General features: G+C 47.6%; 1 protein-coding gene across 17 annotated transcripts in view; it reads left to right on the top strand.

Annotated features, from left to right (window-relative positions):
* Positions 1–13,890, top strand: part of LOC135325126 (transcription factor 4) — a 208,706-nt gene that overhangs the window by 88,886 nt on the left and 105,930 nt on the right. For all 17 annotated transcript variants that reach the window (XM_064502725.1, XM_064502719.1, XM_064502715.1 and 14 more), the window contains one exon: positions 12,695–12,759. In XM_064502725.1, the coding sequence (XP_064358795.1) occupies positions 12,695–12,759 (65 nt within the window). The remainder of the gene's footprint in view (positions 1–12,694; positions 12,760–13,890) is intronic.

The raw sequence follows: 13,890 nt of genomic DNA, 5'->3' as shown, positions 1-13,890 counted from the left end.
GTTTACCTTTAAAAAAATTGCCAGTTGCCTTGGGAATGTCTTTGTAAGCGCTCTTAACACTTGAAGGCTTATTCCAAGTTCTGTCCTTGTTCAAAATCTTACATTTCCAGAATATTATCATTCCAGTAACAATTCACCTGGGAATGGAAAGCAAAGCAACTAATAATTTATTGTCAGAAGTAGAAATATTTGCTGCGGTTGCTAAGGCAGAAAGTGGAAAGTCTAGTATGAATCAACCTCATTCTTAGCAGGAGTTGGTTTCTAGTAACAGGAATTACAGCACCGTGTTTTAAGGGTTTTGAAGATAGTTGAAAGTTAAAGTTTTTGGAACTTTTTCAATCTAACCATTTTACAGGTGAAAATGATACCCAGTGGTCTCTGTGTTAATCTACTAGCACCTTTCTGGGAAAATATTTGAAAACCATATTTATTCATTAGAACTCATTACTAATTTGGAATTACTGAGCACCTACGATAGGAGCTGTGCGAGTTCAAAGTTCCTGGAAATTAAAGCATATTCATAACAAATTTGTGTATTGGGGTGCTTAACAGTGCAATTAATAAGCTGTTATTTCTCGGGCCTAGAAATGGCTCACGGTGGATTATAGCTGGCTCCCAAGGCCATAGTGCCCGTTTAGGTCAGTTGGGAGCGTTCTGGTTTCACACCGCAGGTCGTGGCATCCTCATGCACAACCGTTCTTGTGAGCGGCGGTTCCCGAGGTTTTCCTGGCCGTGACTGCTCTCGGGAGACCCAGCCTGGATGAATGACGCAGTGTCCACATCCCGCGTAGTGAGGCTGAAGCGAGATGCTCTATACTCACGTGCTGTGAGTATGAGGCCCAACTCATCTCTCTTGCTTGGCGTCCTGAACTTCCTTGAACCTGGGGATGCTCGTCCAAGCGAGGTGGCCGTGGTGCCGTGCCGGCCAGGCCCGTGGCTGGTGGACCTCAGTGCGTCCATCACCAGCGATGGGTGGCTCCTTGGGGTGGTCCTCCTGGCCCTGGGTGTCCCTCCCGCAAAGCCCTGGGCTCCGGCCGCAGGAGCCCGACGGGCGTTTTCCCACCACGGCAGCCTCCGTGTTGGGTCTCCGATAGTCTCTCCGGGAAACTGGGTGGCTTTTGGACATTAACAACGTGTTCAGCTTGTACTTGGACTAATTTTTAGCCACGTTAAGTGTTGTAACTGGTATATTAAACCGCTTGTTAGAATACTTTGCTGAAGTTTTCATTCTGTTTCATTTATGGTCCAGAAAATAGTGCATATAGAAAGAAATCCAGGCCAAAATTTCAGATTTTCTAGCAAAATGCGGGAGTTCAGCGCTGACAATTACTGCACTTAAAAGCTCCCTGGATCGAGTGTTGTTTTACCATATGGACGTTTTAATTAATCATGAAAATGTTGATCTGGATTTAGTAGTGGAATCTACAAAGCACAGATATCTGCCTCATTTTACTGGGTTTTGCTGGTATGGGTTTAGCTGTGTTTCCCTTTCCCTCTCCTCCCTGTGCTTTGTGTGTGTGCACACATTGCTGTTGATAGCCAACAGTCCCGTTGGCTGTGCTGCCATGAAGCACCTGGTTTATGCCATAGGTAGGGAAACAGCCGATAGAGCTGTATTACAAAAACCATTACTCTTAAACCTTTTGTCTTTAGAGGGTACTAGCCCAGTGACTCACGAATATGAGGGCTGTTTTAACGGGACATGATCAATCTGATGTGTAGTCAATTAAAAAACAGATAGTTTGGGATATGGCGTATGCTTTCTGTGAGTGTCCTTGGTAAAATTTTGCTAAAGCTGAATAATTTTGGGGGGAAAACAGTGAAATTAGGTGCAAATCCACTGCCCTTAAATGCGCAAAGAAGGCGGGAGGTGGAGGATGTTGTCCCGCGACGTTTGCTTCGGAGAGAAGGGGTTCAGTGCCTACCTCCCCATCACGCTTCCTCTGCGCTTGGGCAAGTCTTCGGGCGTGGGTCCCTGGGGGAAGGCCTGAGGTGGCCACAGGTCCCCCTCTTCCCCGCGGGGACCACGCAGAAGGGCAGGTCCCGGTGAGCACTGCCGCTTTCCGTGCACGGGTGGCTCTTGCCAGGATGAGACCCATCGCTGGCGGCAGCTCCTGGGAGACACCGCGCTGTGCTTCGTGACAGCCCCCTAACAAACAGACCAAGAAACCGTGCTCTGTCATTTCTGACAGTCACCTGAAATTGTAAAAAACACATTTGGAAAGACGTGTGACTTGTAAGAAGATGATGTCCTTTTTTCATACGTGGGATCCTGGGGGAAAACAAAAAAGTATCCTTTTTAAAATTAAAGCCCGTGCCACAAAAACATGCATTCCTAACCATAGGGGTCTTTGTTCCAGTGCCCGCGGTGCTCAACGCTCAATCAATAATAAATTTAAGGTGTGGGTTGGGGAGCGCCGGAGCCGGTGCCTTTTCAGCGCCGGGGCGAGCGCCTTTGTTCTGCCGCCGCGGCCGCGGGCTCCGAGCGGCAACGTCCTCGCGCGCGGAAACCCGCTTTGCTAATTTTGAAGTCTTTATCGTTTCCTTCGGCTTGGGTGTTTGTTCGCGGCAACTAAAACAACAGTGATTCGGCAAACATATAGACATAACAATAATAGGAAGTGTTTAAAGTCTTCTGAAAACGTTTTCTTAAAAAGAATAATAAAACAAATAAATGTCTTTTTGAAAGGAGTGAGAGGTTAAATATTTTCCCCTCTGAAAGCAGTGTTTTAAAAGTCCGATAATGACTGCTTCAGTAAGGTGGTATTCCTGCTAATGATTTTTTACTCTCAGTTTCTTGAAATCAGAAAACTGGTATGCACTGGAGCTTCAGTTTAGTAAGGAAGTGTATTGGTAAATATATGTGTTTGATCTTAGGGAATTACATTATAGCCGTTGCACTGGCAAGGATGTGAGCTTGCAGCTGAGATGCCCTCGGCTGGAGCTTCTGGGGCTGAGCTGGACTGCCCGGACGCCGCAAGTCCAAAATTTGCCATTACTGTATGTATTTGGGGATGAAATGAAGTCGCTGGCTGTGCTTGATTTTGGACCGTTCAGGCCCCCAAATCTCAGCGCTGGATGCTGCCCAGGCCACATCAGTAGCTGTAGCTTGTTGGGAACAAAACCTTCTTGTCTCCCATCGCTCCCCGGCGTCAGGCGAGGTGGCCTCTGCTGGGAGCTGGAGAAGCTCCTGTTTCTTCCTTTCTTGTTCGTGGATTTCTCTGATGTTTCCTCACTCTCTTCTGGCATTTGGTGCTAGGATCCATCCTAAAACCAGCTCCGGTTTTCCCCCACTGCTCCCATCAGGAGAGTCCAGAATCTCATGTCTAGTCTGATGATTCCCCTCCGCGGGAGACGCAAAAGGGTCGGTGCTGGGCAGCCCTGTGGAGGCAAGCGCAGGGCTACCTCGTAGGGAGGTGGGAGCCCTAACGCCGTTGTACGAAGCCCTAATGAGAGGTATCGTGAAAGTCATTTGGAAAATTAATGTTGTTAAGCCTTAAAAACGATGAGTAGTACTCATTTTGAATAAGAAGAACACACTTAATATAAGAAAATCATATCATACCTTTACAAGCCTACCGAATATTTAAAGAGTGGCCACATACCACTTCATGCTGAAGAAGGCACCATTCAACCCTGAGCACCGAGCTCCTCTCCCCTTGCTTTCCTGGAAAGCCTTGCCCATGTGGCTGGGCAGTCCGTCCAAAACCCCCGGCCGCGGTCTGTGGCCTCCAGCGCTGGGCAGGATGGGCCTCTACTGGGAGCAGCGTTGGCTCGGCACTTACAAGGTCAAAATTAAGGGGGAAAAAAAAAGGGATTCCAAAAATAAGTACTTAAAATAGGTTCCCAATTCCACAGCCCAAATAAGTGGTTTGTTTGGGTTAGTTGACCACCAGCAACTTTCGCTGAAATCAGTGACACCGGCTTGGATTTACAGTTCTCCTGACTATATGATTTAAATGCCTAAATAAGGGCTTAGCTTAGGTTACCTACTTTATTTTTGCATCTTGATCCCAAGGAATTGCCCAAAAATGGCTATGCAATTATTTCTGCATATTTTATTAGTGAATGATAGCGGAGCTGCTCAATATCAGACCAGAATAATGACAGTTTTGTACAAGTCTTTCTCTTGTCTTTTACAAAAGAGATTCTTTGCAAGGAATTCTGGAAATACTGGTTACTGTTTTCAGCAGTGTGTTTTCAAATAATTTAGGAACTTCATTATAAATTAATTTGTTATTTTATGCTAGTTATAGTTTATAGTAGTTAATTTGCGTGGCTTTTCTTCTGGTTCCATTTGTTATTTAGGTCACTCAAGGCTGGTCTCCATAGGGGCACCAAAGCAGGTGTTTCCCCGTTTTATGCTGTTTCCCGCTGCTCAGCTATGTCAGCTGGTTGCAGGGGTTCCTCCTTCAGCTCCCGAGAATTCTGCGTTTCCAAAGAAAGTAGCGGTGGATGCAGGGCATCTTACAGAAAGGCTTGTTTCGTTACCATTCACACCTTTGCTTGATTCATTAATACGATTTAGTAATTAAAGCAGAAAAAAAGGACCGTGGCAGATGTGGACTCATACCTGATAATTATTCAGAAGTGGATCTAGTTAAGTATGTGTGTGTGAAACCAACATATACGTAATGTTAAACTGTGCGAAAGCCCAGGGGGTTGCATATATTTCTCCCGTTTTGCACCATGAAGTCACAGACCTTGAAGATGGCAAAGATCTCTGAGATCGACGGCTCTGTTGCCATGCCTTTGCAGGAATATTCCCGGCAGCAAGGGGCCGATCCTGGGCAAAATGCATAGCCAGAGGACTTGGAGGGGTTTCAGCAGGGTGATTTCCAGGATTGCTCCTCCTCCTGCTAATATGCAGTGCAGTCTCGCGTGTCCTAGCTCTTCTTTGGGGTGACTTCTCTATCAAGAGCTCATCACCAAGACTTTGTGGGAGGTTATGCTATTTTCTTCTCTTTTTGCTTGATTATTTCTTCTTTGGTCTTTAATAGGCTACTAATAATATTTACGCGTGTTAATAATAGAAATGTTCTGCGCTTCGCAAATTACCCAGTTTAAAAATGGTTTAATCAGGACCACTATTTAAAATAGCTAAGACCATGAGACTTCACAGAAAACGATTTTGGTGAACCACCTGTTCCTGTATAGCTGGTTTGATAGATCAGATAGGGACTTTAGAAGGGCTGTATGAAAATTGAAAGACTGCAATATTTAAAATTTAATAAAAAATAAAGTAAATCAAAGTAAAGTCTATAGTCAAACTCCTTAATTGTGATGCATTTGCTGAGTTTCCCTCTTCCATCGTCGGCCCTGCTCCGATGCCATATGGTCTACCATGGAACATTTAACTTGTCAGATATAATGGATTGTCCTGGAAGCAGATTTTTGCTTTGAGCGCTCGGCTCCTTTCTTGCATTTCACTCTCAGCTCCAGGCTGCAGGATGAAGGATTGTGGTGGAAATGCAAAGAAGAGACACACAGTTGATTCCCCTTAAGAGAGTGACCTATATGCCACAAAATTTTACCCACGTAAAGAGGCATTATCCCTGTCACTGACCCTAGCAGGCTGCATGTCAGAACCATTTAAATTTGTCTGGACTTAACAGATTGTGCAAATGTTTCAGAATCGAGTGCTTAGGAATAATAAAGGCTTGTCATTTCAACTTACGCACTGGCAGCGCTGCTCGCCGTGGCCAAGGGATGAGGAGTATTTATTGTGACCTACATGTAACCTAAGCTGCCTGCCTTGTAGACCTTGTAAATTAAGTTCATCTCCCAAGGCTACTGGAACTTAAAAAATATATTATCTGATAAGGGACCCAAATGCCCGTTACTCTCTGGGCTGGAAGGCGGAGGTTGAGGTTGGATGGGATCACTGGTATGGATGGGCCAGTAACAGCTAATTATTGCAGGTGTTTTGTGTCCTGCAGCAGAACAACTGAACATTTTCCCTTTATACATTTGTACCTATTTGAACATAGGGACTCTGGCGTATTTGGGAGAGGGGACCTCGCTCAGCAGCTGTGGGTGAAATACTTCCACTGGCAGATCCGTAAGCCTGGATAGACGTGACAAAGTTTTCCATTATGCAACTTCACCGAGCAATTTTGGAAGGAACATGACAACCAAATGACAAATTAATCCCTGGATCTATTCTTTTATATTTCCTCTGACTTAAGTAAAATAGGAAATAATGGAAATTTGACTAAAAATTGTAGGTATTACCATCCAATTTTGTGAAATAGTTCAAGAATTTAGGATAAAAATCTGGTTGCACTAAAGATGCTCAATTTTATTATTAATATTAGTGCAGCCAGTGTTTTGCCTATAGAGAATAACATGTTTGCGAATCAGGCAGGATTTTACGGCTCAGTTTAGCATTCCTTTCGCGTGTAAAGTTCGTATCGAGGAGTGATTTTTTTGCGTAAAGGTTATTGCATTTGCATTTGGGAGGGAAAGGTTCTGAGCAAAACTGCAGTGCAGCAGAGGTGAAAACCCCCTCGCAAAGGCTGGTTTTCCTGCGTGGGAATCGACATTCCCGGACAGTTTCTCAGGATGGAGCTTTTCTGGGCTTTGCCCTGGCAGTGCTGGGGCGTGCGCGTGCTGGTGCCATGAGTTTGCCAGTGCTCTCAGCCCAAGTTGCTTTCCCCGAAATGCTTAGGAAATGTCAGTTCTCGAGTGTACCAGTGTGATTGGGGTATGCATGCCCTCTGCTGGAGATTACCGACTGGAGACCACTGGGCATTTCCTAATATGCTACAATATATTTACCAGAACATTCCTGCTGTTTTGCCATACTCTTGGAAGCTCCTCGTTTGTTTTGTCTGCTTAGCTAATCCGAATGATCCCGTCCAAATTGTTTTTAAAAGGTCAAAATTACACCAACGAGAAATGCCAGAGATTTTTCTTAAATTTTCTTTTTGGGGTAATACTGCGGATAAACGAGATTCGTGCGGGAGTGCAGAAGGTGGTACCGTGGTGTGGCGCGGTGCGAGGTGTGCGGGGGCTCCGGCTGTGCCGCGCGCCCGCCGTGTCGCCGGGGCTCTGCCGTGGGACGTCTTCAGACGGGGCCGCGGTCCTGGCTGAGCGCGAAGTGTAGGCGGAGGACGAGGGTTACAAGTCTGCTGTCACTTCTGGATGAAACGCAGCCACCTGATAAGGGTGGATTCTGCCTGTCGCGATTAGATGTAGATTGGAGCCACGGTCGGGAAGATAAGGCTTTTGATCTCCTTATCCTTTCTCGTGTCCAACATGGTTTGTTTTAGTAGCCTTTTAATAAATGCTGCTAGATAGGCGGTGGTTTACAGACCGAAGATTTAAAGCCCGGACTTTGGCTGTGTCCCGGTTTATTGTCCTCCTCCGATTCTTTGTCTCTCCTGGCCGGAGATCCCTATCGTCGCCCCTGTTTGAAGCGGTCCTGGTTGCACCCCCAAGTGAAACCCCGGGTTTCCAGATACCCGACAGGGATCTGCCCTGCGCTCCCTCCGCAAACGGGGAGGCATCACCCTGCCATACATTTCGATTTAAAATAGTCCTACAAGGCTTGCTCGGGATAAAACAACACCCAGTACTGCACATTCAGTTCTTACCCACTGCTTTCAGGCCTGGCGTGTTATTACAGCATGCTTTTATTTGTCCCATATCTTCATGAAAATGTTGCCCCTTATTCTGCTTCTCTAGTATTTTATCATGATTTTGTATTTCTTTGTTTTCTGCTGCCTGTTTTCACCCCCCGCCCATCTTTTGACTACTGTCTGCTGTGGGAGCGAGTGGTGACCACGGGGCGAGCGGGGTCTTGCAGAGTTTCTGTTTCTTTCCAAAAAAAATTTGCCTGTATGCGGAGTTATACAGGTGTTCAGGCTTGGATGACGATAATTATTTCCTTTAGACTTCAATTCCATGCGCGTAAGGAAAGGAGAGGAGACTGAGGAGGCTGATGGAGTCAGATGCATCTGCGCTCCGAACACAGGGTTGTCTCAGATGAACGCTCTTCCCTTCCCCGGCTTTGGAGGTGAAGCGCACAGTTGTTCGTTAGTGAACATGGTCGTTAATTTGAGACCAGTGTCTGTGAGACAAACGCAGAGGTCCACGATGGTGGGGTTCCTTTCAAATTTCTTTAACTCATGAAATGTGATTTCTTCAACGGACACCGAAATAGTTGTTTCGCTTAAAGCCCTGATTCGTGCGCCTCGGAGAAGCTCGCCTTGGTTAGATGGCCGATCGCGGTGGCACCCTTCTTCCTCGGGGCGGGAGCGTCGGCTGCGCAGCCTCATTGCTTGCAGTGGCGTAGGCAGAGGCAAAGGGAGCATTTCACTGAAGCCTGGTAGAACATGGTCTTTGATGTGGTGTCTTCACGTTCTTATCTTTGCAGTTTCAAGCACAGTTTTGTCACAGCTATTTCATTTTAAGGGCACGCGAGCAGGGAAATCACATGTTGCCCTCTACGAGATGCTGTTCCTTGGTAGCGTAGAGAAATAGATGGAGCAATTTGCCTCGGTCTTTCGATCTGGGTCCCGTTTTCATGAACCAAGACCAGTGGCAAAAAATGAGCCCTGTGTTTTCCTGCGGTGGCTGGACACGGGCAGCAGCGAGAGCCATGCCCAGGCCCGCGGCGCGGCGCGAGGAGCCGGGTCATGCAGAGCGGGCTGGCGCGCGTGTCGGCATGCACTACTGCAATCCACGTTACAAAATATTATATCTATATATCTATATTTACATGCACACATATATGTAGTGTGCGGACGTAAGGCCGTAGTTTGGCTTTAGGGCTATCTGGGAATTAACCTTGTTGTTAAGCATAAGCACTAGACCAATGAGGCGAGTCTGGTGAAGGACCACTTGAGCTCTGAATTTCCTTGCTTTAGGTTGCTCGAGTCGCATCTGCAGCATTATTTTAGTATAGGTTTTAGGATTTAATTTCCTTTGCATGTTGATGGTACTGTTTCTTAAAAAAAAGAAACCTCCCTTTGTGCTAGCACTTGCTGTGGCATTATAATGTCTCTTTAAGAAGCATTACTGTTTACTGCGCATCAGCGTAAGGGGAAAAATCATCTCTTGTGTCAGAAAGATCTCCTTCCCCTAGCATTGTGCTCACCTGGGCTGTGATGGCATTGAAATTATTGGGATTCTGTCCCTTTAGCTTTGGTAGGGCATGTGCTGCGTGCAGGAGCTCATTGATTTCAGTGGGGTTTTTCCTGGAATAATTCATCATTCTATACAGGTTTTGGCGTGATTTCTGTGCTAAAATTAGTTGGGTTTTCAGACCTCTGGGGCTGGGAGCCTGGGTGTCACAGTGCAAAGGGGCTGCGCAGAGCTGGGCAGCAGGTCACCTAGGGCCGGCACCTGGAGGCAGGGTGGTCTTCACGTGCGCTGGTGAACGCGGAGATGCTTCCCGTCCTCCTCTCTCCCTGGTGCCCACTCCCTCGCTTCTCGTGCACCCAAACCTCAGCAAGCATAAAAAATAAAAATAAATGCAAGAACTGTAGGTTATTGAAGTAAACTGCTTCATGGTCCTCATAATAATGCAAACACCGCCTGCCACAGCTGATAATACATAAATGACGATGCACAGTGTAAAGACGGACGGGGAGCTATAAAGTTTAGCCCATTCTCCGGTTGCTCAGAACTTTCCCCAAAATCGTCTCCCAGCTGCGTGTTTCTCGTGTCTGGTCCTGCTTCAGAGGTGAATCCTCCCTTTTTTTGTCGTTCCCTTCGGAGGAGTCAGCCAGGCTCCTTTCAGCGTGCGCTGGAGACACAGGGCATTGGGAAGAACGATAAAGAATAATTTTGAGAAATGTTAGAAATGCTGTAATAAATTAAGAAATAAGTTTAAGCCAAATTGCAGACCTGAACAGATCCAAATTCTGAGCCATTCACATTCCCATCCCTGATGTAATTACTTTTTTTCCTTTTTTAAAGCATCTTTGCCTTCTTTCAGTCTAACCAAGAACTAAACCCCAAATGTAGGGCACTGGAAACCCGAATCAGAATATTCTGGTTGAACTCGTCTCTAAAAAAAAAATGTCAAACATGAAATCAATGCAAACATTGAACCCGAATCATTTATAGAAACAGCTTCACTTCCCTTTTCTGTGCAGACGGAGAGAGATGCCTCCTGCCTTCCCGTTCTGCCTACGAGCACGGAGGCGAGGTGCCCCCTCTCCGGGGCCGGGAGGGGAGCGGGGGGAATCAGACGACTTGCATTTGTGCTCTGCAAGTTGCTTAAATTTTCTACTTAATTTGATTAATTTTTCAAATTGCACCATGGAGAGGCGAGTGGCTTCTTCGTGGATTGACTGGCAAGCCTGTGCTGCTTTATTTTGTGCAGCCCAACAAAAATGCCAGCAAAATATTTATGGAGCAATCATTTGAGTTTGGCGGAGACCATCGGTAGTTTTTCCTGCAGTATTTGGAGAGCACAGTCTCCGGCTCGGTGTGCTTGCAGGAAGCAGGAGCTGCCTGTAGTCCTTTCTTTGTCTCCCCTTTGAGTGGCATGCATTGTGCCAACCGATGGAGGACGTATACATACATATATATATTTACACACGCACTGGGTTGTTACTTCAGATAATCATGAAGATGCTTTTTCTGCATTGCCTTAAGAATAAGTGTGTGCTTGAAAGTTATTAACCAGCCTTTGCAGGTCAACTTCTTCGGCGGAGCTTTGCTTCAGTCGCCAGCTCCTAAAGCCACGTAAGGATATATATTTTGTTGCGTGTGCAGAGTGCGAGGAGCAAATGGCACGTTTTCACATTTGGTCCTCTAGGTAGAAAAATTAATCGGATGTCTGGCAAGATTTGTTATTCGTCTGTATTTCAAGCTTCCTTTTTTTTCTTCTTTCTTTTTTTTTTTCCCTCGGCTTACGACAAATATTACTAACGGGTACTTTTAGGTTTTAAAATATGGACAGCAGTACTCCATGCAGTAAAAGACTTGAACGATTAATGCTACCCTTATGCCTCTTTTGAGTAGTTTTAGCCATGGGGCTTGGCACTGCCACCGTTGTCTTTGTGCCAAAAAATATCCGCAGCGGCTGCCGCATTCTCGTACTGGAGGGTTGTCTCGAAAAAGCCGCAGTGAGCGTGCCGCCGCGCTCGGCTCGGCTCGGCTCGGCTCGGCTCGGCTCGGCTCGGCGCCCCGTCCTGCCCGGCGCCCCGTGCCCGCTTCCCCGGCAGCTCCGGCTTGGGGGGCACCAGCGGTCGCTCCGGGAGCCTGCTCGCGCACGGGATCGCAAATTTTATTAGCTGAGACGAATGTGCCAGTGAATTTTAAGCAGAGCGTCGACATCAGGGCTGTAGCTGATTTGAAACGGACAGTTTATACAAAAGGTATTTTCTCCCCTAGAAAATGAAGCATCGTTACAGAAAGTGTGGTAATTTCATAACAGCAGTTGATAGTGAAAATCTGCGTGTGTATACCCTTTTAAGGGTTTCCTGACTTTTTCCTAATTTTTTCGTTAGCCGATCCCAGCAGCGAGGGCAGGTTTCTGGCTGCGTGCGGGAACGGCAGCAGCAGCAGCAGCAGCAACAGCCGTAATAAAGTTAAAGGCTCCCACTCGCCACGCGCTCGCTCCCCGAGCTGCCTGCGCGGTGCTGAAGGGGGATGCTGGAGATGCAGTCTTTATGGGGAGCATAATCCCCCCAAAAAGTCCGTCTCCCGCTGGCTGCTGTGGCGCGTTGGTACCTCGCAGGCTTCGGCAGAGCCCTGGCCGAGTGCCCATTGATGTCATGGAAACACTCAAATTACTGAGAATGATTCATGTCTGTGCTGTTCTCCTATCCTCCCCCACACAAATAGAAGTAGATTTTAACCCTGACAACTTGTAATTTGCAGCGGGTTTATTTTTGTATCTGGATAAATATTTTTTCACAACTGAAATTAAGACGAGGCTGCCGATGCGGCGGCAAGGACGGGCGCCCGGGGCGGGGGCCGCGGGGCGCTGGGGCTCGGCCCCCCCGGGCGCCGCGCTTGCGGCTCTGCGCCGGGGCTCCAGGATTCGCGATTAAAACATGTCCCTGCGTTTTCCTCCTCGGAGCCACGCGGGAGGGCGGCGGCAGTCCGGGCGCGTCCAAGTGCCCTATGCATCGCAAATAAATTCTGGAGGTTCCCGTGGTCGAGTCACGAGATCGTGCAAAAAACCAACCACGCGACAAAAACAAGCTACAGATCCTTAAATTATTTTGAAGGGGAAAGCTAATATTTTACCCCAGACCTTACCGATAGCACGTGTAGGTGGAGGTCAACCACAGCAGCCGCGTGTTAAGGCTTGGTGGGTTGGTTCAGGTGTGCGTGTGCCGTTTGGGGGATGGCCGGGACGAGCCCCGCGATGCTCCTCGCGCCGGTCCCGCGCCCGGCTGCGGCCTCGCGGCAGCCCCGCTCCCCCCGGCCCGTCCCGCTCCCGTCTTCCCGCTGCGGCAGCACCTTCCTCCTCCTCTCTGAGCGTGGCAGGGCTGCCGCCGCGAGGGTCTTGCGTCCGCGTTATAAAGACTTCCTGGGGGGAAAAGGGAGGAAAAAAGAGGTGGTGGCACGGCGGCACGCGGGAATTTTCCCTGCGGGAAGCAGCGCCCGCTTTGCACCTGTAAACAGCGCTGGGAAAGCCCCGTGGACATCATATAAAGCGCTCGGAGAAGATACGTGCACGCCTTTTAATACCTGTTTTAATTAATTTGTTTATTTTTCTTAACAGGTAAAACAGAAAGGGGTTCATACTCCTCGTATGGAAGAGACTCGAATTTACAGGGTTGCCACCAGGTAAGTGGAAACCTGCTTTGCGGAGGGCTTGTGATAGACAGTCCGGTAAACGAGCTTTGCTTCTTAAGCTCGTTCGCCCTCGAGTTAGGCTCCGTCGGACGCAGGAGCGATTGCAAGCGCGCGTTGCTCAGAAATGGTCGGTGCTTGCAGACGCTTCTTCTGCACCTCCCGGCCGAGCCGTGCCGCCGCGCAGCTCCCGCCCGCAGCCCCGGCTTCGCCTGGCCACTGCCGTGAATTCTAGTTCGCCTCGAATCTGTATGATGTTGTGTGAAAACAAGGTTGTATTGAGGGATAAAAATGTCTGTGAAAATATGATTTGTTGTCCCTTTTTGTTTCTGAATTGTTTTTGGCTGGAAGTCAAGGCCAGCAGGCTAACAGCAAAGCCGTCTCAAGGGAAGCATGCGTGAGCTAGAAAAATAAGAGTAGTTTAATTAAATAATAAAAAGCCAGTGTAATACAAAGGTATAGCATGTGTGCGTGTGTGCCTCTGTGCACTTTGCATTTGCATACTTTTAAGTCTCCAGAGAAAGTCTGAGTCTAAAAATACTATCAATAACCAAAAGTCCGTGCTTTGTTTCAAGACAATTGATTTCCTTAAAAGACACTTTCTTTTCACTTTCAGTAGCAATATGAATCGTACGTTCAAATTCATTTTGTTTTTTGAAGAGTGCTAGGCCTCCTTTCCTTTTTATAAGTGCAGTAGCTTCTTACTTTGGAAAACTATTGAAAGAATTTAATAGCCTTCTTAATATTCAAGGCTTTATTATGCATAAATCTGCCAGGAAAAAAAGAAAAATCGGCCCCCAGAATGCCTGCTGTTTCCCCACAGGACAGGGAAATACTTGATCCCTGCATCACTTTTGTACATCCACATCCTTTAATAATATGGGGAAACTGTTTTAGGCTGTTTCAGCTGGAACAGCTTATTGGGGCCAGGTTCCCTCGCTGCCCCGGAGCCCCTGCGCTCTGAGTCGTCGCCAGCTCGGTGCCGTTTGGGGAGGTTTCCCGCGCAGAGGTTTGTACGCCGGGCTCGGGTTGGGTTGGAAGGGGCAGCAAAGGTGTTCTGCTGCCTGGTTTAAGGCAAAACTGTGCATTTTTAATTCTGCGTGGAACAGAGTGGAAGGACGTGGA

Source organism: Dromaius novaehollandiae, chromosome Z (assembly GCF_036370855.1).
Source record: "Dromaius novaehollandiae isolate bDroNov1 chromosome Z, bDroNov1.hap1, whole genome shotgun sequence".
In the NCBI taxonomy this organism is placed as follows: Eukaryota; Metazoa; Chordata; class Aves; order Casuariiformes; family Dromaiidae; genus Dromaius; species Dromaius novaehollandiae.
Note: the sequence above shows the minus strand (reverse complement) of the source record. Positions and strands in the feature narration are given on the sequence as shown.